A 21,834-nucleotide genomic window follows, 5' to 3' on the forward strand; every position below is an offset into this window, starting at 1 on the left:
ATTTGTTGCTCTTTCATTTCGGCTTGTTGAATTCAAAGCCGAAATATATTAATGACACGTGTTAAAATCTTCGACAATGCGGATACATTACTATTCGGAATGGCAAGTTACACTTAACAGAGTATTTATATTTTACAAGAAAAACTTAACCGGAATCAGTTTTGGGTGAAAATGAGTATGCTTTCCTTTTAGCTATTGCTCTCATCTGTGAGACATTTATGGCGAGTACTCCGTGAATTAACGCAAAATGTGTTCCACTTAAGACTATAATTACCGAAAATTCAAATAAAATACATATGTACCTATGTCCAAGTACCTTTGCTATAAACAGAATAATAACTTCAACTCTATGGTACTCCATGAAGTATGTAGAGTTGACTGCTTTTGTAACTACTTTTCGTTGTCTCATATTATTTATAATCATGCCACGATATTTGCCTGGAGCTCGTGAATGAGCCGAAGTTTCTTGACATACACTTTGTCTTTCAAATATCTCCTCAATAATAAGTTGGAGGGAGAAAGAAATGGAGATCTGTGTGTTCTGTCAATGTAACCTCTTTTTGATATCAGACAACCATAGAATATTTTTTGCACTGGTAAGTGAGAATACCGTTTTCATTTTTCATTGGCAGGCAGACATTCATCGAAGTAGATTTCTATCTACCCAAACGCCGGCTCAAGGTAAGTCTTTGGGGTTTTATGAATTTCGAATAGATATTCTGTTCCGTTCTGTAGGATAGTGAATCTACTAATGAATGTCATTTGCTACTCAGTTGCGCGTAAATTATGTTCAATAATCTAATCAGACATGTCGCCAGGGATGATCTTTGGAAAAGTTAATGAGGAGGCAGCTCGTAGGACGCCTTATGTTCCATTCCGGCCTAAAAAGGTCTAGCAACTGCTATTTTGATGGCAGCCACCTGTACTTGAAGGATACTACAATGGCCCGACAGCCTAAAGCTAGAGTTGATTAATAGTTTCCAACAGAAGACTCCGCAGAGACGAATCCACTGGCAGACGGTTCATCAGTACAGTGTTTCAAGTAACCAGAGATGCAAACAATCTGACTGTGGATTCCAGACTGTCCCTATTTGGGACACTTCATTATACGCAGCGTCCCTGAGCCTGATAGAGGCCTTCGCCGCTAGCTATATTCACGGGTGCAACGTATCGAGCCAACAGACCACTTTTGGTGAGAGACCACACCTTTTCCCTAAAGCTCCTTTACAGCAGTATATGGCTACCTTGCCTTTCTCACTCTCTCTTCAATGTTTCACTTAAATGAGAGCTTCTTGTCTAGGATAAGTACCAAATACTACACCCTGTCCATGGGTTGCAAATTTTCTTTTTGAAATAAATAACCGGCGATTAATACCATGGACCAAAATTTTGGAAAAATTGCCTTCAACTGCTTCACGCATAACATAATACCGTGAAATAAACCGTCATCATTTGAATGTATTTTTGACAAACAATACTTATATTTACATGCAGCCTTGAAATCTGTATTTTTAGATGATGTGAGTTAACAAAACCTTTGGATGAAAACACGGAAACCATTCAACCACCGACTTCTTTACAATTTAAATCGGTCCAAAATAGATATTCCTTCATCCCTTCCCGCGGAAGCAATGGTTGAAAACATTTCAACAAAGAAGTTTATTCATATTCCCATTCCTGATAGTTACACACTGCCATGACTATTTCCACATATGCACACTCACTCACTCATCGCGTGAGTTAATTTGCTGAGAGATAATGGTTGGCTTTTTGAAGCTCAGGCAAGTGCTCTATCAATGTCTGAACATATGTACATATGTATTTGTGGTTGACTGAAAGTGGCCGTTGACATTGTCTGTTTATTTATTGTGCCGTTTATTGGCTGGCATTGTTGCTGATTGCTGCATTTTCTGGTGCTTATCAGCACTACTCCTACACACTATATGGCATTGGTGTGCACATTTTTTGTTAGAGAAGTGATTATTTTTATTGTGATGCTTTCGGTTTTATTTCGTGATGGCTATCATAACGACAGTAAGGCGAAAACATTGACGCCGATGCCGTGCACGATGACAAGCGTTGCCCAGACGGCCTAAAACTAAGTCGTAGTGTGTGCATATGTGCGAGTATGTTTGTTGGCAGTTTGTTTGTTTACACTTTTTCTTCTAGTTACAACATTCATGAAAGTAACTGTTATGCCGTTCATTACCTTTCCACAGACTCGTATACATATACTCATATACACATGTAGAATTGGCAGTGTTTACGCTGCTGTCATTATTACTCGTGCTGCTACTGTGCTTTTGTTTACATTCATGTGCTTTTTCACTTGGCCTTATGACTGCCAAGCGATGTTTGTTATCTTTGCCGTTGACTAATGTTTGTTTCACTTTATGTTTCGCCACATTTACTGCCAATCAATACAAGGACGGGACGGATGCTTCCTTTATGCAACGTCCGCATTCATGCATATGTATATCATTAAATATTGGTGGCAAGTAAACCAGCTATTGGTGTGTAGTTTGTTGGTTTTTAATGGTCCCTAAGGAGCATTAACCACTGTAACAAATAATGACAGACGGGCATAAAATATATGAACTCGTCATATTATAAATAAATCTATTGTAACTGTGTGCTTAGAAATACACAACTATTATTGTCAAGCGCGTTAGTTAGGTTCGAGGGAATACTAATTATGTTTGTTATGAACATTTATCCCCATTCTAGCTCCAGCTTCAAAATAGTCTCAAGAAAAATATAACCTACTTTAGTACCTATTAGGCAATCAAAGGTCTTACAGTTTCCTGCAAAAAATGATTTAGGAAAATGAGTCTGAATTGTTTTCGAACAAAAATTTACTAAAAAATTTCTAAAAATCGCCGAAATCGAGCTATAGCTTTTAAATACCACAAATATCTAACAGGAGGACCTACGTGCTTGTGACAAATTGTTTGCCGAAAATATTGGAAATTCTCTCATATATTTTAAAACTATTTAAAATAAGGTCAATAATTTTCCTATATCTCCATATACCTCATAATCGGATTTTCAAACTTCACGTGGGCTTTATATATATTTTGTGAGATATTTTTCTATTAAGTGAACGTAAAATCTTGGATATAATGTAGCTTGGTGACAAAAATAAATAAATTGCGGGAGTAAAAAATGTTCGGTTATACCCGAACATAACTCTTGCTTCTATGTTTTTTTTTTTAACTTGGGGATAAATCAGTTATTAAATTTCTTTCGAATATAGGTAGATATTGTGTTCCATTATTGTTCGTCTTTCGAACATGTGCGAAAATAATAATTATTCAATGGTGTGAATTTCAAAGTCAAACCACTGTGCGGGGTCATGAAAATACATAAACGATATGCGACTGAGTAGAATTCCTTCATATTAATATTAATAGCAAATCGGCCATTTGTCCACATTTTGCTTATACAAAAAACCGTTATGTGATAATGTTTTTGCTTCCGCGAAAATCGTTAAAGAAAACATTGAAAGCAGCTTGCTGTGCACCAGATGAAACGACTTGCGAGACAGTGCCACAAGAAGAAGAAGAAGAATAAACTAGTTTGGCAACAAGTTGCAAGTCGATACTTCTGTTGCTTCAAAAGCATTTCACACTATTTTCTATTCGAATAGCAGACTGACGGTGAAAAACTAGCTAGAGTCATTTCGAGTGGAATCAAAGCTGCTAAAATTGGAGATGAGGTGTGGTGGTTAGCCGCAGCAATGCGGTTCAATTAATTGAATGAAATTCCAAATACACACTTATACTATGGATGTATCAGCAAGTAGACGGGGCGCACAAGCACGCGAACAGAAGGAACGCTCGCGCACACACCGTTTGCCGATTGAACGAATGTAGCTTGAGAAGCGTGCTGCAGCCACAGCGCCAAGCCGTAATTGCTCGCGGCAATTCGACTCAATTCCAATCGCTGTTTGACATCGACAGCATGGTCTTTCGGCCACTTGACTCTTTCTATTCAGTTAGGTATGCAGCAGATTTGGATTGAAATTCAAAAATGAGAAAAATATCAGAAAATAAAAAGAAAGTTATCGCCATTCGACAGCGAAATCGTGGTACGAGTATATTTTACAAGCTCACTCATATGTACATATGTATGTAGATCTATAAAAATATTTGAATGGAAGAGAATTATATTTTTGGTTCACCTCATCGGATGTGCCACTTTAATCTAATCTACGTGCAGCTGGTAATTTGGCTTTTTGAAAAATTTTCTCAAATTATTTGATCTAGGTAATCAGCGCCGCAGAGGAATTTGTTAAGCCGGAAATTGAGCAAATTACCTCTTCATGCCTTTCCTTTTCGATTTTTCACCAAACTTGTTTACACATGTACATATGTATGTATATTTTTAGTTACAAATTGACCCCCATAAAGCAACCTTTCAATCGTGTAGTTCAAGCAATAAAGTCATTAAGCTTCGCACATACAAACACCAAACTATTGATCCCACTTCCTCTCAACAATTCAATTCACCTAGAAATAAAGCACAAAGTTGTATTTTTAGTAAATATCCAGCGTAATGCCTTTGTATTACATGCTATCAGCTGCACTTAAAATTAAATTACTACGTTGTGATGATATTGTACAAAAAATGGCACAGTGGGGCAAAAGTGAAAATATTCAAATAAAAATTCTTCGACATAAAATTGCCACATCAAAACAAAGACTTAAGACTTAAATATTAATGGTCGATATTCTAGTATGTTTCCGCTTTAGTTGCAATTCTCAATATGCCCCAAGCTCCATAACCAATAAGTCTTTTACCTTGTCTTTCAAAAATTTTTGAAAAAGTGTTACTGCGTGCAAAACATGGCACTATAGAGCAAGTAAATAGAATTACTAACGAAATCAGGAAATGGTTCGAGCACAGAGAGTACTGTTCAGCTATTTTTCTCGATGTAGCTCAGGCGTTCGATAAGGTCTGGCATGAAGGCCTTTTATGGAAAATCAAAAACGTTTTACCTTACGAATTACTTAAAACATTGGAGTCATATTTAAGAAATAGGAAATTTACAGTTAAAGTAGAAGATTTCTTATCAGAAGAACGAGCAATAAGGGCTCGTGAACCTCAGGGCAGTGTATTCTTAACTGGCGTAGAAACCGCTTACGCGGTTATAGCCGAGTCCACAACAGTGCGCCACGCATCTCTCCTTTTGGCGGTTTGGCGCCAATTGGTAATACCAAGTGAAGACAGGTCCTTCTCCACCTGGTCCTTCCATCGGAGTGGAGGTCTCCCTCTTCCTCGGCTTCCACCAGCGGGTACTGGCAGTGTATTAAGCCATAATATAATATATACAGCAGACATTCCAATAGCGAATAACGTATTAACATCCACTTTTGCGGATAACACAGCCCCATCAGAACATAAAGAGTATAAGAGGAGCGCTGTACTTTTGTCGAAGAATGGCTAGCCAACTGGCAGAAAAATATCGGGTGATCCAAGTAGATTTTTTCAATAGCCTTTTTTGACAGATAACTCGAGAGTCGTGTCAAGCTGTCATGTTATTTTTGTTCATTATTGTTTGGCATTTCATCATGGAAAGTCTTACGCCTGAACAACTTTAAAAAATGTTCGACTTTCTTACGAAAAAATCATTTGTTTCGTGCGCTTCGCCCAACTGACTTCGCCCATCGGTCCATATTTCTTCAAAAGTGATGCCGGTGAGAATGTAACCATCAATGGCAACTGTTAACGCGCCATAATAACCGACTCTTTGAAGCCTGAATTTGAAGCTCGTGATCTCGACCACATTTAGTTTCAACGAAACGTAGTCACTTCCCATGCATAGCATCAATCAATGGATTTATTGAGAGGACACTTCGGTGAGCAGATAATTTCTTATTTTGGGCCGGTCGACTGGCTACTAAAATCGAGTGATATCACTCCGTTAAACTTTTTCCTGTAGGGATATGTAAAGGGATAGGGATATGTAAAGAGTTGTGCCTACTAGAGAGCAACGTTATACCAAACAACTCAACCATATTCTTGAGATTGTTTAGTTTTAAATAGATTTAAGATTTTAATACTTTTTGTTAATAGGCTTGGCTTTAAACGAGCAGATTCAATAAATACTGAAGAACAAGATATATTGGAGAAAAAAAAAATAAAAATTTAATTGTTCTTAACCGAGCAAGCTGATAGCGCTATCGGTTGATAATATTGCATTTTGTTTGCGATCATGCTAAAACCGTTTTCATTCCTCTACCTTATTGATGCTCCGGTTTTGGTCACTGTGTGAAGAAAATTATACATTTACATACGTAAACACTTATAATTTGGTATAGAGTAGCTCAAACCAGCTGAGCAATAACCGAAACTAATGCTACCGGCTAGCCGCCCATATGCATACGACGCGCCGCGCGCAACGAAAGCCTACAAACTTCCAGAGAGTTGCGCTTACAAAGCAGCAAGCCAACAAGTGGCCAAGAAAAGAAATGCAACAAAGGAGTAGAATAGAAAGAGATATAACCAGTTTTTGTAAAAGTAGCTGCCAGACAGAGTGGCCGACGTCGCCACTGGAAGTTTGCTAAGCGCATGCGCGACCATTCAGCACAGTTTTAAACGTGATTTAGACGCGCTTGTGAACGGTCGAAATACGCGGATTGCTAAATGAGCTAAAGGATTGAAAAGTGCACGCAAGCAAATGTTAGACTAAAATATCAAAAAGCCAAAGAGTTTATACGTGAAGTGTTACGTTGCGAATAGTGCTAATAACTATATTTGTAGTTTATAAATAACAGTTCATTCATATCTCTTGAAATAAATGAAAATGTTTTTGTTGCAAATAAAGTGTTGGACAATAAACACCGTTTAATAAAATTGTAATAATAAAAATAAATACTTTCGAAGACATTTCAACAACAAAATTCTCACGAATTCCTCAAAAATGGCAAAATTAACATTTATTTCCCCATTTCTATTAGCGCTGGCTGCCTTTCTATGCAGCTTCGCGCATTGCGCAAACGAAGCTATGCCCACACAGAAATCACCGACCACACACGCTCCAACAATCGCCGAAACCCACAACGCACAAACTCTGGAAAATAGTACACGGTATGCGCGACTGATGAAAATATTGCAGGACCCTAAGGCTTTAGCAGCCAAACGTTACCGCGCCGCTGCACAGCGGGTCATAGCGCGCGCTGATAATTTGCAAGCCTCAGGCATGCCCAATCGTCGGGGGCCACCGGGAAATCCGCCTCAGCAAAAATCGCGCCCGCCCATAATGCGTCGCGTACAGAACGGAATTCCTGTTAATGGAGCGCCACCGCGTTTCGCTTTTGAGAAGCCTAAAGGTGTTATAAACCATTTACCCTCCAAGGGACCGGTTCCATTCAATGCTGGCAAAGTGTCCGCCTACCGCCCGCCATTCCCGTTCGCGCATCCCCATCCACAAGCACACCCAAATGCACTGCTTTCTCAATCGACTGCACCTGTTCAATCGATAAAACACCCCCAGCAGCAGCTGCAACAACACGAAGAATTCAATTTCAAGGCATCGCCACCTTTCAATGGCAAAGCCATTGTACGCCCACTGCTCGAACCACATGATCCTAATTATAGGCAGCACCTCCAACAGCTACAGCAGTACTCGGCTAAGCCACAGCAAATGATACAACAATATCCCATACCACAACAACAGACGAAAAAGCCAAACCAACAGCAACACTATCCGGGATTGCTGCAGAGCAAGCAACAATCGCCCAATCGTCCACCAACTTTCCATTATGAAATGATTCGACCGCATGAAGAGCCGGTGCTGCATCCACATGTAAAGCATGAACACCCGGTGCCGAATAGTGCAGGTTATGCCGTCTATGAAAATAATGAACTGGCCGAAGAGGAGGAGCCTTACTCGCATCCACACGCACATTATCCCCCGACGCTGAGACCCGAAGAAACAGCACAATACTATTCAAACAAGCGCCAGCAGCCCCAACAAAACGACGCGGAGACCGCGGCAGCGCAGCAAGCTGAAGAATATATAAAATTTATGAACTCAAATGATTACTTCCTACCAAAGCATGAACCGAACTATAAACACCTAGACACACAAAGCGATAAACATCAACTGCATCAGCAGGAGTATCTGCAACGGGAGCAACCAACCAGACCAGAGCTGGTCCAGCGTAGTCATACTCACTATCCACAAACACAGCAGCATGCGCAACAAATTCAATACCACAAACCATCAACTACCACTGATAATGTGGCCTCTGGCTCCGTCTCCGCTGCCGCTAACAATTACCTTAATAATCCTATACAAGTATCTCAGCTGTTTTATCAAGAAGACCCCGTACCCGCCATTGTACGCGGTAGCTATCAAACAGGCAGTAACCTATTCGTTGTAAACTCAGACGGTAACAAAGCCGTGAAACATGTAATTCCTGCGCCCACCACAATCGCGCCAACAACCTTGGCACCGGCCTATTCTAAAGTGCGCTTAAACGCGCTGCACAGCCGTACACCTGAACCGCTACGCTTCGAATTTACTGAACGCGATGCTGTGCACTCATCGTACACGAACTCACCAATGTCAAATTTCGCAGACAGCAACGAGCAGTTACGTTACAGAACCGCTACAGCAGTATCAGCTACTTCCACTACCCCAGATTTGCCCACATCAAGTTCGCACAATTACGGCACCGCTACTTCACCCAGTGCGGATGATCCAGAGGACGACGAGGATGTACAAAGCGCTAGTTCGGTAAGTTCTCAAAACTCGACAATATTTGAAAAGTAGATCTAACAAACACTGAAACTGTTATCAAATCAAGGACTTCTACGGTCGTATACCAGTGCGGCAATCAACGTTAGGTGATGCGCCTTCCATGCCAACATCGCCAGCACCGGTCGAACAAAAGGACACCGAAGACTATTGCGAACGAATGTGCGCCAATGTGCAAGACGAAGACGAGGAAATTGTGTGTGGCTCGGACGGCTACATGTACACAAGCGAATCCCAAATGGAGTGCTACGCTACATGCCTTCATATTGGTAAGTGAATATAACTCGAAGAGAGAAATACAGTTGATCTCCTTTTTAGACGGTTTATTTTTGCACGGTTTTTTTTTACACGGTGTTTTTGAACACTTCCCAGTTACCATTTTTACACGGTTTTACCTATTTTTTTTACACGGATTTTTTATTTTAATTGTATACTTTTTTGCAATAAAATCAAAATTCCTTACGTCAATACGTCACAAATCTATTGCTGTTAATAGAATTTAATAAATTCTAAATTAGGTTTAAACTAAAAAATTAAGCTGTATGAAGAAGTAAGAAAAAAGAAGACACAGCGATTAATGACGAAACTTTGAAATGTATTATTTTTTTTACCATTCCCAGAATAGTTGTTGTTTGTTCCTTCTAACAGTAATATGTACATACATACAATACCAGAAAAGTCTATAACAACAACAACAGTGAAAATTCTCACTGTACGAATAGATAGATTTTCATGTAAAATTAGATCTTTTTTACACGTTTTCTATTTTTTGCACGATTTTTTTCTTAAATTGGTCCCAATAGTGAGTTTTATATAAAAATTTGATTTTTTTTGCACGGTTTTTTTTTACACGAGTAATTTACTGTCCCAGTTAACCGTGCAAAAAGGAGATCAACTGTATACATAAGTCCCAATATAATACCTCTCGCTAATTAGGATAATCGTCTCTAAGTCCTCTTTATCGTTTTGTTTTCTATTTCAATATTGTGATTTTACAGATGTAACGGTGCAAAGCAAAGGATCTTGTAACACGCGGTAGATCGAACTAAGTTCTTAAGTCGACTAAGTAGGTGACGAAATTCCAATCACAAGCCTGACTAACAGACATTTAGCGAATTTCTAATTTAATTAATTTTTCCATTTACTCTTAATTTATTTTAGATTAGTTTTTAGCATTATCTAGATCTTGGGTGTAAAAAGTATTTATGTATTCCATTAAAATGTAAAGTTGTTAAAAATAAAAAAATATAAAATATTTAACGTCAATTACTCGAGGAGGAAAAATTTAAACTTCCTGTATGACAATGTGATTAATGGGTCCGACCATATTCTACAAAGAAACTGATGCATACACCTTATCAGTTCTTCGCCGCCGTATTTGAATAGCTCGACCAGCAATTCATCGTTCCCCTCCGCTCTATTATTCCTCATACGGATAATTGCTATTCGGATTTCTTCATAGTCGGGGGAACATCTATTCCATCGTCATCAATTGTATACTCTGGGCAACTAGTGGTTGATCACCTCTCGGGGTTCTACAAGAGTGTGCTCCGGTCTTGAAACCTTCTGTTAGTAGGCGAATTATTTTCAGTTGCAGCTGTACGTTAGAAGCTTAAAATGCCGCCCCAGAGTTCCCTTATACCGAGTTTCTGACAAGTGCTCTTAGAGAGCAGGAGTGCAAGTCGAGTAGAAAATCGTTCGGCTGTCGGTTGTGATTTCAACTTCTCGATGTCGAACCTTCCTTGTGCTTGTTGACGTGCGCGCTTTACTGCACAGAGGCTGTTGTGTATCTTTGCTGGTACAAGATAGTGGTCCGAGTCCACGGAGCATTCGCACATCAAAATCACTGGAGACAAGTCGTCCATCTATCACAACAAGATCGATCTGGTTGCGCGTGATTCAATCTGGAGACAGCCAAGTACCTTGATGTATTTTTGATGTACATATGATCACATCGTCCTTCTCTTCCGTCTGGCGTGGGCGCAAATAAGCGATATGTTGAAGAACTTCTCTTTGATGAGGATTATGGCTAGACGTCCATCCACCGGAGTGAATGCCAAGGCTCGGCAATGGAGTTTCTCTCCCACCACGAATCCCATACCGAATTTGCGCTCCTTTATATGGCTGCCGTAGTAGATGTCACAAGAGCCCACCTTCTTCCGTCCGTTCGTCGCACTTCTTGATGGGGGTGATGTCAGCCTCTTACGAGGACATCAACCAGCTGGGCAGAGGCATCTTCCCAATTAAAATACCGGAAATTCCAGGTGAATGCTGTTAAATCATAGATAAGTTTGCAGTGGTCAACATCAAATTTGGGGTATCTCAACCGAGGCCGTTGTTTTCTTTTCATTGAGAAGGTTTTTTTTATGTGGTGGGTCCCAATCCCTACGCACAATCGCATAAACGAGCCACATGCAAAAGAATCTTTCCTTGCCACTCCCATGTGAATGGCAGTCAGAAACGCATCAAATAAACATATTTATATTATTTATCAGTATATATACAGCCCTATTCTGTGCACTTGACAAAATAACAAAAAAGTTTAAAATTTTTTCAGATTTTTATCAAGTAAGAACTTTTTTGGTATTCTGTGACAATTTTGATAAAATAAAAAGCTTCAGTACGCATAGCTTTTCCCCACACGTGTGGGAAACAAAATAATGTAAACAGAAACAGCTGATTCTGTCCAATTATATTCGAAATGAATTGAAAAATTGATTTGAATTATTTTTTAACGTAAGTTTTCAAATACATTTCAATATTTGTTGCAAAATAGTTAATAATTTAACTTCAATTTCACAATAAATCCATTGCTTTTGGTCTAGACTTTTCTTAGGGTGCGCAAATATTCCATGCTCCGAAGCTGGCATTATTTTTCATGCAAAAGGCCGTTATTTGGTTGAGTGTTTGTTTTAACCGAGCCTTCTTCAGTGTGGCTTCGTTGATAAGTTTGGTTTATGATTGACCAAAGAGTTATCAGCCTATCTATCCGATTCTGATGTCGAGATATCGACTGAAGCCTTTCAGACCTGATGCAAAGTATTTGGTTTAGTTTCACAACTCCATTTACTCTATATAGATGACAAGGTTATACCTAACCAAACTGGGAGTGCCGCGCGTAAATAAAGTTGATTGATAATCAAATGGCAGAGCCTATATATTCACTTTTCCATCCCAGATCCTCCATAGTCTTTTGCTCCCCCGCAAACCCGTAGAATACTTCATAATATAATACATATATATATGTCCTTTATAATATATTTAAAACTGTTTGGAATGCAATTTTGATTTAGTTGGTTGTTATGTTAAGCTTCAGAAAAGTTCCTTGGGGACTACGAAATCTAAACTTCGTTCTTTGTTGGCAAAAATTTGCAAAGCTGTAATCGCATGCAATATATAAAAAACAATTTCGTCAATGTTACCCTCATTATCCTAATTTTTTTATACAAAAAACGGAAAAATAAACTTCTTAATATATTATAAAAACGGCTCAGTAACGCGAATCATCCACATGTTCATATTTTTCCTCTTTGTACAAAATTAACGACAAAAGTAAAATATCTCCATTGCAACAAATTCTCTTTAACAACTATCCACAGCGAGATATTTTATTTGTCAAGAGCATTTTACTTCTTAACAACTTATAAAGAAAAGAGCTTTTAATTTTAGACACAGAATACGAAATGCTTGATAAATTTCAATTTTTTACAAATTAGAAATTTGTTGAATTTGTAAAGTGCACAGAATAGGGCTGATAATATACATATATGTAAAGGGTGATTTTTTAAGAGCTTGATAACTTTTTAAAAAAAAAAACGCATAAAATTTGCAAAATCTCATCGGTTCTTTATTTGAAACGTTAGATTGGTTCATGACATTTACTTTTTGAAGATAATTTCATTTAAATGTTGACCGCGGCTGCGTCTTAGGTGGTCCATTCGGAAAGTCCAATTTTGGGCAACTTTTTCGAGCATTTCGGCCGGAATAGCCCGAATTTCTTCGGAAATGTTGTCTTCCAAAGCTGGAATAGTTGCTGGCTTATTTCTGTAGACTTTAGACTTGACGTAGCCCCACAAAAAATAGTCTAAAGGCGTTAAATCGCATGATCTTGGTGGCCAACTTACGGGTCCATTTCTTGAGATGAATTGTTCTCCGAAGTTTTCCCTCAAAATGGCCATAGAATCGCGAGCTGTGTGGCATGTAGCGCCATCTTGTTGAAACCACATGTCAACCAAGTTCAGTTCTTCCATTTTTGGCAACAAAAAGTTTGTTAGCATCGAACGATAGCGATCGCCATTCACCGTAACGTTGCGTCCAACAGCATCTTTGAAAAAATACGGTCCAATGATTCCACCAGCGTACAAACCACACCAAACAGTGCATTTTTCGGGATGCATGGGCAGTTCTTGAACGGCTTCTGGTTGCTCTTCACCCCAAATGCGGCAATTTTGCTTATTTACGTAGCCATTCAACCAGAAATGAGCCTCATCGCTGAACAAAATTTGTCGATAAAAAAGCGGATTTTCACATTTCGAACCGAACACTGATTTTGGTAATAAAATTCAATGATTTTCAAGCGTTGCTCGTTAGTAAGTCTATTCATGATGAAATGTCAAAGCATACTGAGCATCTTTCTCTTTGACACCATGTCTGAAATCCCACGTGATCTGTCAAATACTAATGCATGAAAATCCTAACCTCAAAAAAATCACCCGTTATATTCGAAAAATGCTAACACAACACATAAAGGAAACCATAATAATTTAATTCGTCCTATTAAATTGGGTTTTATAACTGTATGTAACGAACTTAAATATGCATAACGGTCGAGAGCAGCGAATAGGCATAATAATGTAAATCAGTTAAAACTTTGTTGTTTTGTGAAATTTAAAATAACGGTAATTATTCCACTGATAACTATTTTTATGATTGCCTTATATTATTATAACTTCCACCCTACTAAATTAACTTTATAGCGCCATCTGTCTAGTCAATTTGTTAACAAACCTATTACAAATATTTAGTAAATGTCCGGCAACACTGTTTGAATATAATTTATCATTTGACGTCTGACATCTAATTTTTTGCTGTTTTACTGCAAAAATTAAGCAGCTCGTCGTCGATTTTGTGATTTTTGGAATTTGGGAAAACATTGCCAAAATTGCAAAGAATGACTACTTATCTGACCGACAGTGATGGGAAATTTATTCCAGCGACTCAACGACCGGATGGTACTTGGCGCAAAGCTCGCCGCGTTAAAGATGGCTATGTACCACAGGAAGAGGTGCCCTTGTACGAGAGCAAAGGTAAGCAATTTGCGCAACGTAAGAGCACGCTTCCGCCTGGCATGTGCCCCCTTGTGGCCGAACAAACCAAAAAAGAGCGAGAAAAGCTAGAACGTGCTAAAGCAAAGAAGGCGGCAAAGCAGCAGGAAATCACCGAGACGTCTAAATCAAATAATAGTGGAACGAGTAACAATAAAAAAGTTAAACAAACTCAATCACAAACACAACAAATACCTGGGTTTCTCGTTCTTCCTAACAATGGAACACCTAAGGCAACCGACTCCAAGGTTAACACTAGCGCTAATAAGACGTCAAGTACAAATAACAACGACGCTGTTGTTAAGTTAGCTAGCGACTTGCAGGCCACTTTACAATTGCAAGCAGATGAAGGACTGGATACATCGAAAAAACTGAAAAAGCTTCGAAAAAAGTTACGTGAAATAGAGACAATCGAGCAGAGAATCAAAAGTGGAGAACTTAAGAAACCCGAGAAAGATCAATTGGATAAAGTGAAGCGAAAAAAGGAAGTAATAAAAGAAATTAAACAGCTTGAAGAGGAAGAGGAAGCCCTTATGTAAAGTCAAAGGAAGTGACTAAATTAAGCTTGTCAAACTCTTATGTGCACACTATGAAACTCCAAAGTGCCATGGAAGAAATAACCGAAGCTCTATACTTGCTGTACGTCACCACCCACTGATTATCTGCCCTTCAAAACGGATAACCTCAGCATACATAAATAACTGTTCTAGTGCTAATAATTTTATAGTTTATTGTTTTATTTTACACAAACATTATTGGGTTTCTTATTTGTGCCCTTAAATAAGCCGACTTATAGATGTAATACTGTTTTAATATTTTAATTTTGTCTGCGCGAGAGAGTTGATTCAAAACATAATTTTGGTAAATAGTGTGCATTAACATCTAAAACAATCTATAGTTTTTTGTTTGTGCTGAGTTTAATCGAGTGTTAAATTATATATATACCGTATTGTGTAAGTGTTAGAATTTTGCATGATTTGTTTTAATAATTATACGTTCGTTTTATCTACTAAATTGTTAAACATTTATTTCAAAGCATTAATTGCATCATATACATATACATTAACTAAGATTAGGCGAACAAATCAGTACAGCTATTTTTATTTTTATAACACAAAACTATGTCCTTGTGATGCTCTTTTTAATCAAAGTTTTAGACTTCAATTATTTATATCATTATTAAGAAAAGTATACAACTGCCTAAAACTTGCGCATTCAATTCTTGCAAAGACAAAATAATAACGTTATAATATAAATGAAATAATTATGGTTTTAGAATAATATAAAAACAGAGATGGGGTGTTTTAGCTTGTGTATAACTTTCGAAAAGCATTTAAAAAATGTCCGTACCATTATAAAGATTGTCAAAATATATTAAATAAGTAAGCGTAAACAAAACAATTGAAAATTAATCCAAAGAAGACGATAAATCAAACTGTATAAAGCAGCCATGTTACTTTTATAAAAATGTAGGTATTTGTAAAATAGAGTTTAAAGGTGTACGAAGATGCTTCAATAACAGTAAGTATAAACGAATCATAAATATGTACTTTTACTTTTTAAAAATAGTTTTACAATTTTATGTGAGATCTATTGTAGTTTTTACTGCAAAAATATATATAGTATTTATGTATAGTTTGTAGCGATGAAATCAATATTGAATACGAACAAAGTTGTGAATCATGTAAGCTCCAGCGACATTTAAATCCAATAAATGTTTATCAAAAAATAAAGAGTTTTTGTAACAATAAGTAAAAAATACATATTATGTACAATGAAATATCAATAAAATGCTTAAATTTTGATGATTACCCAATTTTTATTCACGTATTATTATTATTTTGAAGCCGCCAGCTTTCTACTGTCAAGGGTTTTAATGCGAGGAATCATGAGATCCGGTAACATACAAATTACATTTCGTAACTCGGAAGTCTCTCTAACTCGAAGTTTTTTTGTGGATTATGGTGATTCGAGTTAGGAAAGCTCAACTGTATTACCAAACAAACAGCTGGCATTGATAGATATTTAAATGATCCAATGTTATAACTTCTCGAACGGACCGTAAAATTTGTATACTCTAGTAACAAAGTTGCTAAGAGAGTATAATAAATTTGTTCACATAACGGTTGTATGTAACACCCAAAACTAAACGAGATGTTTCTTGGCACCACAGTTGCTTTCGAAGATGGGAGAAATCTGCCACGCCCGCAAAATGCATCGGGCGTAACATCGACAAAGAGATGGTGTGTGTCGATCCACTTTTCACGGGTCTTTTCCAAGATTTGACGCATGGTGAATATCTGGTCAGATGTAGATTTTCCAGGACTAAAGCCATGTTAAGCGATGTTAAGGAGGCTTATCCCACGGTAATTGGCGCAGGTTGGTGGGGTCTCCCTTTTTGTGGATTGGGCAGAATACACTGAGATTCTAATCGTCGGGCATGCTTTCTTCCGACCATATTCCGCAAAGAAGCTGATGCATGCACCTTATCAGCTCTTCGCCGCCGTATTGGAATAGCTCGGCCGATAATCCATCGGCCCCCGCCGCCTTGTTGTTCTTCAAGCGGGTAATTGCTATTCTAATTTCTTCACAGTCGGGCAATGGAACATCTATTCCATCGTCATCGATTGGGGAATCGGGTTCGCCATCTCCTGGTGTTGTACTTTAACAAACTGATTATACTCTATTAATCAACTACTAGATCACCTCTGGGGGTTCTACAGGAGTGTGCTCCGGTCTTGAAACCTTCTATTAGATGCCGAATCTTTTCGTAAAATTTTCGAGCATTACCCCTGTCGGCCACCTTGTCAAGCTTTTCATATTCACCCATTCCGCCTCTTCAGCTCCCGGTATCTATCCCATCCCGCACGTGTTGCGGTCGATCGCAACATTGCAAGGTATATCAAGATGCCGATGAGTGCTCTCAGAGAGCAGGAGTGCAAGTCGAGTAGAAAATCGTTCCGCTGTCGGTTGTGATTGCAGCTTCTCGATGTCTAACCTTCCTTGTGTTTGTTGACGTGTCCGCTTTTCTACACAGAGGCGGGTGCGTTTACTGAATCGTTTTCTTTACAATATATAAAGTTAGTACTAGTGAAGATATCGGAACAGAACTTTGCACAAATTCGTGCATTCGTATAGTGTGAGATCGACCTTCTAAAAATCGTACCATAAATATTCAAGGCCCCATATATCGAACATGAGGACCTCGGTACTTCTGACCTAATATTAGGCTTTTCAACTTTCAATAGACTTATTACCATATATATGACGAATATGTGGGCCAAATTATGTGTTATATGAATAAAATTAAATAAATAAATTGCGAGTGTAAAAAATTCTTGGTTGCACACGAACTTAGCCCTTCGCTACTTCTTAGAATAACTAATTCTTCGGCAATTATACTAAGTCTGTAGATAAGCGTCATCTTAAGACCTGTTCAGGCCTTAAGACCCATAGGGAATGGACCACACATTATGTGGTCCCATGATATCAACGCACTACTGCGACTATTGCTTCTACGGCAGTGCAACTTACGCAACGTGCCAACCCCCCAGGGAGTGCCCATTTTCCGGCCTGCGCACCACACGTGAGTGGAGTGAGACGTACGTTGCCCCATGCTGTAATAGAAGTCTGCCTCTGCAACCAACAACTTAGTCAAACTACACCGAAGTGCGATAATTTCCTATGCGGGTAACACAGCTGCAACAACCTCCACCTGTATGTCACTCTCTCACTACTAGGGTCCCGAGCAACACCGATCCCGACAGCAACACCGCGACATATCCGACTCTTACAATTTAACTGCAACGGACTTCAGAGCAAGATCGAGGAGATAGTTGATTTTATGAGTCGGGAAGGCGTATCTGCGGTCCAAGAAACCAAGTAAAACAGCCACTCAGACATTCTGAGTTGTGCAGGTTTCAACGTTTTATGTAAAGATCGCGAGCGAGATAGTGGTGGAGGCCTAGCATTCATACTACACGACACCGTGCAAAATCGTTTTATCGAAGGTGACATCCAAGAATGTCAAGGTATATCGAAATGTTTAATATATACATCCCCAAATTACAAGTTGTCCAACAGGATATCACCCGAATATTAGTGCGCTACTTTGTGGTGAAAACCGACTAGGCGACTTTAACGCCCACCACGATCTTTGGCAATCTTGCCTGTCAAATGATCGAAGAGGGATGGAGCTAGCAGAACAGATAGACGAATCGACATTCTGCACAATGAATGACGAAGCCCCCACCAGAATTATGAGCACTTGCAGCAGCTCGACGGACATCACCATAGCTAGAGGTGGTCTGATAAATTACATTACCTGGCGACCTATGCTAACCCTTGCATCAGATCATCTGCCCATAATTTTCTCGGTTGAGAAAACTCCCGACTTTATTTCTGCGGACAACCGCACCTAAATATGTTAACTTTAATAAAGCTAACTGGAACGGCTTCACAAAATTCACTGAGAATGCTTTTACCGCCCTACCCATTCCTACGGACGTAATCGTTGGCGAACTGGGTAGAGCACTTGAAGGCCTGTAATCTTTCTACTGGTGTGAGCAAGCTCTGGTCAACCGTCAAATCTCCGTAAAACCCGAGGAGACATGACGACAGGGTTGAAATTCCTTGGACCCGGGGAGGTGCGCGAATTATTTTAGCGGACAATTTATACTGCACTCCCCGGTTGACAAATCAAAAAGGCGTGTCACCAGACGGGTGCGGAAAATGCCAAACAACTGCACACCACTTGATTTCAAGAGCGATGAGGTTCAGGATGTCGTCAGGAAGGCTAAGTCATCCAAAGCCATTGGCCCAGATGATTAAAACACCTAGGTCCTAGTACCAAGGTACTTAATTTGTCGCTAACCACTCTTAAAATACCCGAATTGTGGAAAATCCTGGGAACCCGCCAACCAAGGGGAGTGTTATCGCCCGATAACCCTCCTTTCTTCAGTAGTGAAGACAATTGAGGCCTTGTTACTCCCGACACTCACGTACCATCTGAACCTAGCGGAGCATCAACATGGTTTCCGTAAAGGGAACAGCACCACCACAGCACTTAGCGTCATAAATGCTAGGATAGTTCATGGTCTTAATCCAAAACCAGCCTGTTAGAGAAGGACGGTTGGACCTGTCAAAAGCTTTTGACACGTTCTACTTAACAACGGTACTAGAAGACATTGAGCGAACAACACTTTCTCCGGGGCTGAAGAGTTGGATCATGAACTACCTGAGCGATCGACAATCATCCGTATTATTTCGAGGTAAAACATCTAAACTCAGGAAACTCCCTGTGGATCCCGGGCCGTGTCCTCTCCCCGTTACTGTTTAATTTCTACATCTCTGCACTCCCTCAGCCACCAGAGGGAATCGTTCTGGATATTGTAGCAGGTTAAACTCCTACTTATCCAGACTGAACCCCGACATGCAAAATAAATGTCCTGTATGCAGTGCTCGAGTCCCCGCATGACACTAATCACCTCTTTGCATGCCCAACGAACCCTACTCATCTAACACCCCTTTCCCTTTGGTCCGACCACGTCGAAACAGCATGTTTCCGGGGCCTCCCGTTAGATGACCTCGACGACAACTAGACTTATGCTTTCCGGCAGGGATAGATAATTGCTACTACAACAACAACAACCGCACTGTACCAATTGACGTCTGAAATCCGAAAATCTCTAGAGGTCGTGGAAGTGGCAATATAAACCTTCTTAGACAACGCCTCACACACCATAAAATAAAACAAGTAAGGAAGGGCTAAGTCGCAATTTATTTATTTAACTTTATTTATATTATATAATAAACAATTTGACCCACATATTCGTCATATATATTGTATAAAGTCCATTGAAAGTTGGAAACCATAATATTAGGTTAGAAGCACCGAGGTCCTCGTGTTCGATATATGGGGCTTTAAAAACCTATCGTCCGATTTCGGCGATTTTTGGAATGCGGCTGCCACACTATAAACATAGTATTTGTGCAAAGTTCTGCACCCATATCTTCACTAGTGCTTGCTTTATATATTGTAAAGTAAACGATTCAGATTGTCTTCAAAGTTCTGGTATATAGGAAGTCGGCGTGGTTGTGAAGCGATTTGGATCATTGGGATGTAAGGAAACTATTACAAACCAAGTTTCATTGAAATCGGTCGAGTAGTTTCGGAGATATGGTTTTTGACCCACAAGTGGGCGCAGCCACACCCACTTAAAATTTGGGTGGAGCCCTTCTGAACCTCCTTTATAATGAGATTTAAGGTTTCTGGTGTTTTCCCTTACTGAATTAAAGCATTTTTAATCATTTTCAACATAAACTTTGTATGGGAGGTGGGCGTGGTTATAATCCGATATCATCCATTTTTGTACTATATAAGAAAATACCTGAAAAAACGACTCCTGAGAATTTCATTGATATAGCTTTAGCAGTTTACGAAATATGTACAAAGAACTTAGTAGGGGCGAGGCCTTGCCCACTCTCCCAAAAAAATTACATCCAAATATGCCCCTTCCTAGAATAATCCTTTGTACCAAATTTTACTTTAATAGCTTTATTTATGGCACTTTATGTGTTTTCGGTCATTATGTGGACGTGGCAGTGGTCCGATTTTGCTCATCTTCGAAAGCAACCTTCCTATGGTTCCAGAAACAAGTGTGCCAAGTTTCTTCAAGATATCTTAATTTTTACTCAAGTTACAGCTTGCACAGACAGACGGACGGACAGACATCCGGATTTGAACGCCAATCTTCACCCTGATCACTTTGGTATATATAACCCTATATCTAACTCGTTTAGTTGTGGGTGTTACAAACAACCGTTATGTGAACAAAACCATAATACTCTCTTTAGCAACTTTGTTTGGAACCTTGCCAGGAAAAGTCGCGTAGTTTACTCGATACTACTCACTCTCCTTCTGCCTATAGGTCAGTTATTCGCCTCGGAAAAACCGATGTACAAGATCTCTCAATTCAAAGCACCGCACTTAAACTGCAGAGTACTTGGAGTCTTGTATCTGCCAATGACTTTTACCAAGCTACGTTCTTATTAAAAATGTTTGTAAAAATAATTGATCCCAGACCAACGAGAAATTACGAAATTACTGGATCTACTAAGTTAATCAAAGATATCTCAATTTGATGACAAACTGTGTGGTAACAGTAACATCATTATTAATTTTTCTAAAACCGTAGTTAGTCTTTACGAGTTTCTATGTTTGCTTTTCGTCAATAATGTTCTTCACAGTGTGTTGATTAGGTGAAGTAAAGCTCATGGAAATTAGATGCTTAGACGGATTTTGGTTCTGAAATGCACTGCTGCGCACCTGCGAGGGACATGTTAGAGTAAAGTCTAAGGACAACTTGAGTAAAAATTAAACTACAAAGGACCGGACTGTCATACCACGAGCCTAGTTGTAAAACATATGCATACTATTAAGGTTGTGTATTAGAATTAACCCATTAACCACGAGAGCCTACCTTTGGACTGCTGTAATAGAATACAGAAAAATACTCCTGTTTCTGCGAAGTGCCACAGAACACACATTTTACTAGCAGATGTAGGGGAGTTCACGCTTCCATGCCTTAGAAGCGGTAGCTATCGAATGTGACTACGCACAAGTTATACAAGTATTTCTGGAGCTTTTAGTGTCCTATATAGAATCCCACCAATATCCTGAATTTACTACTTGGACGATGATTAGAATCCTAAATATTTTGGTATTGTATTCTACAGTTATCT

General features: G+C 39.1%; 2 protein-coding genes across 2 annotated transcripts; both read left to right on the plus strand.

Moving 5' to 3' along the window:
* Window positions 1-6,582: 6,582 nt before the first annotated feature.
* LOC105211586 (uncharacterized) lies at window positions 6,583-10,022 on the plus strand. Its single transcript, XM_011183101.3, has 3 exons — window positions 6,583-8,746; window positions 8,817-9,036; window positions 9,766-10,022. The coding sequence occupies exons 1-3, from the start codon at window positions 6,926-6,928 to the stop codon at window positions 9,804-9,806; spliced, it is 2,082 nt and encodes a 693-aa protein (XP_011181403.2). The 5' UTR covers window positions 6,583-6,925; the 3' UTR covers window positions 9,807-10,022.
* A 3,791-nt stretch (window positions 10,023-13,813) lies between these two features.
* LOC105211585 (partner of Y14 and mago) lies at window positions 13,814-15,907 on the plus strand. The gene has a single exon (XM_011183100.3). The coding sequence runs from the start codon at window positions 13,938-13,940 to the stop codon at window positions 14,628-14,630; it is 693 nt and encodes a 230-aa protein (XP_011181402.2). The 5' UTR covers window positions 13,814-13,937; the 3' UTR covers window positions 14,631-15,907.
* Window positions 15,908-21,834: the final 5,927 nt, after the last annotated feature.

This window comes from Zeugodacus cucurbitae, chromosome 4 (assembly GCF_028554725.1).
Source record: "Zeugodacus cucurbitae isolate PBARC_wt_2022May chromosome 4, idZeuCucr1.2, whole genome shotgun sequence".
NCBI lineage: Eukaryota > Metazoa > Arthropoda > Insecta > Diptera > Tephritidae > Zeugodacus > Zeugodacus cucurbitae.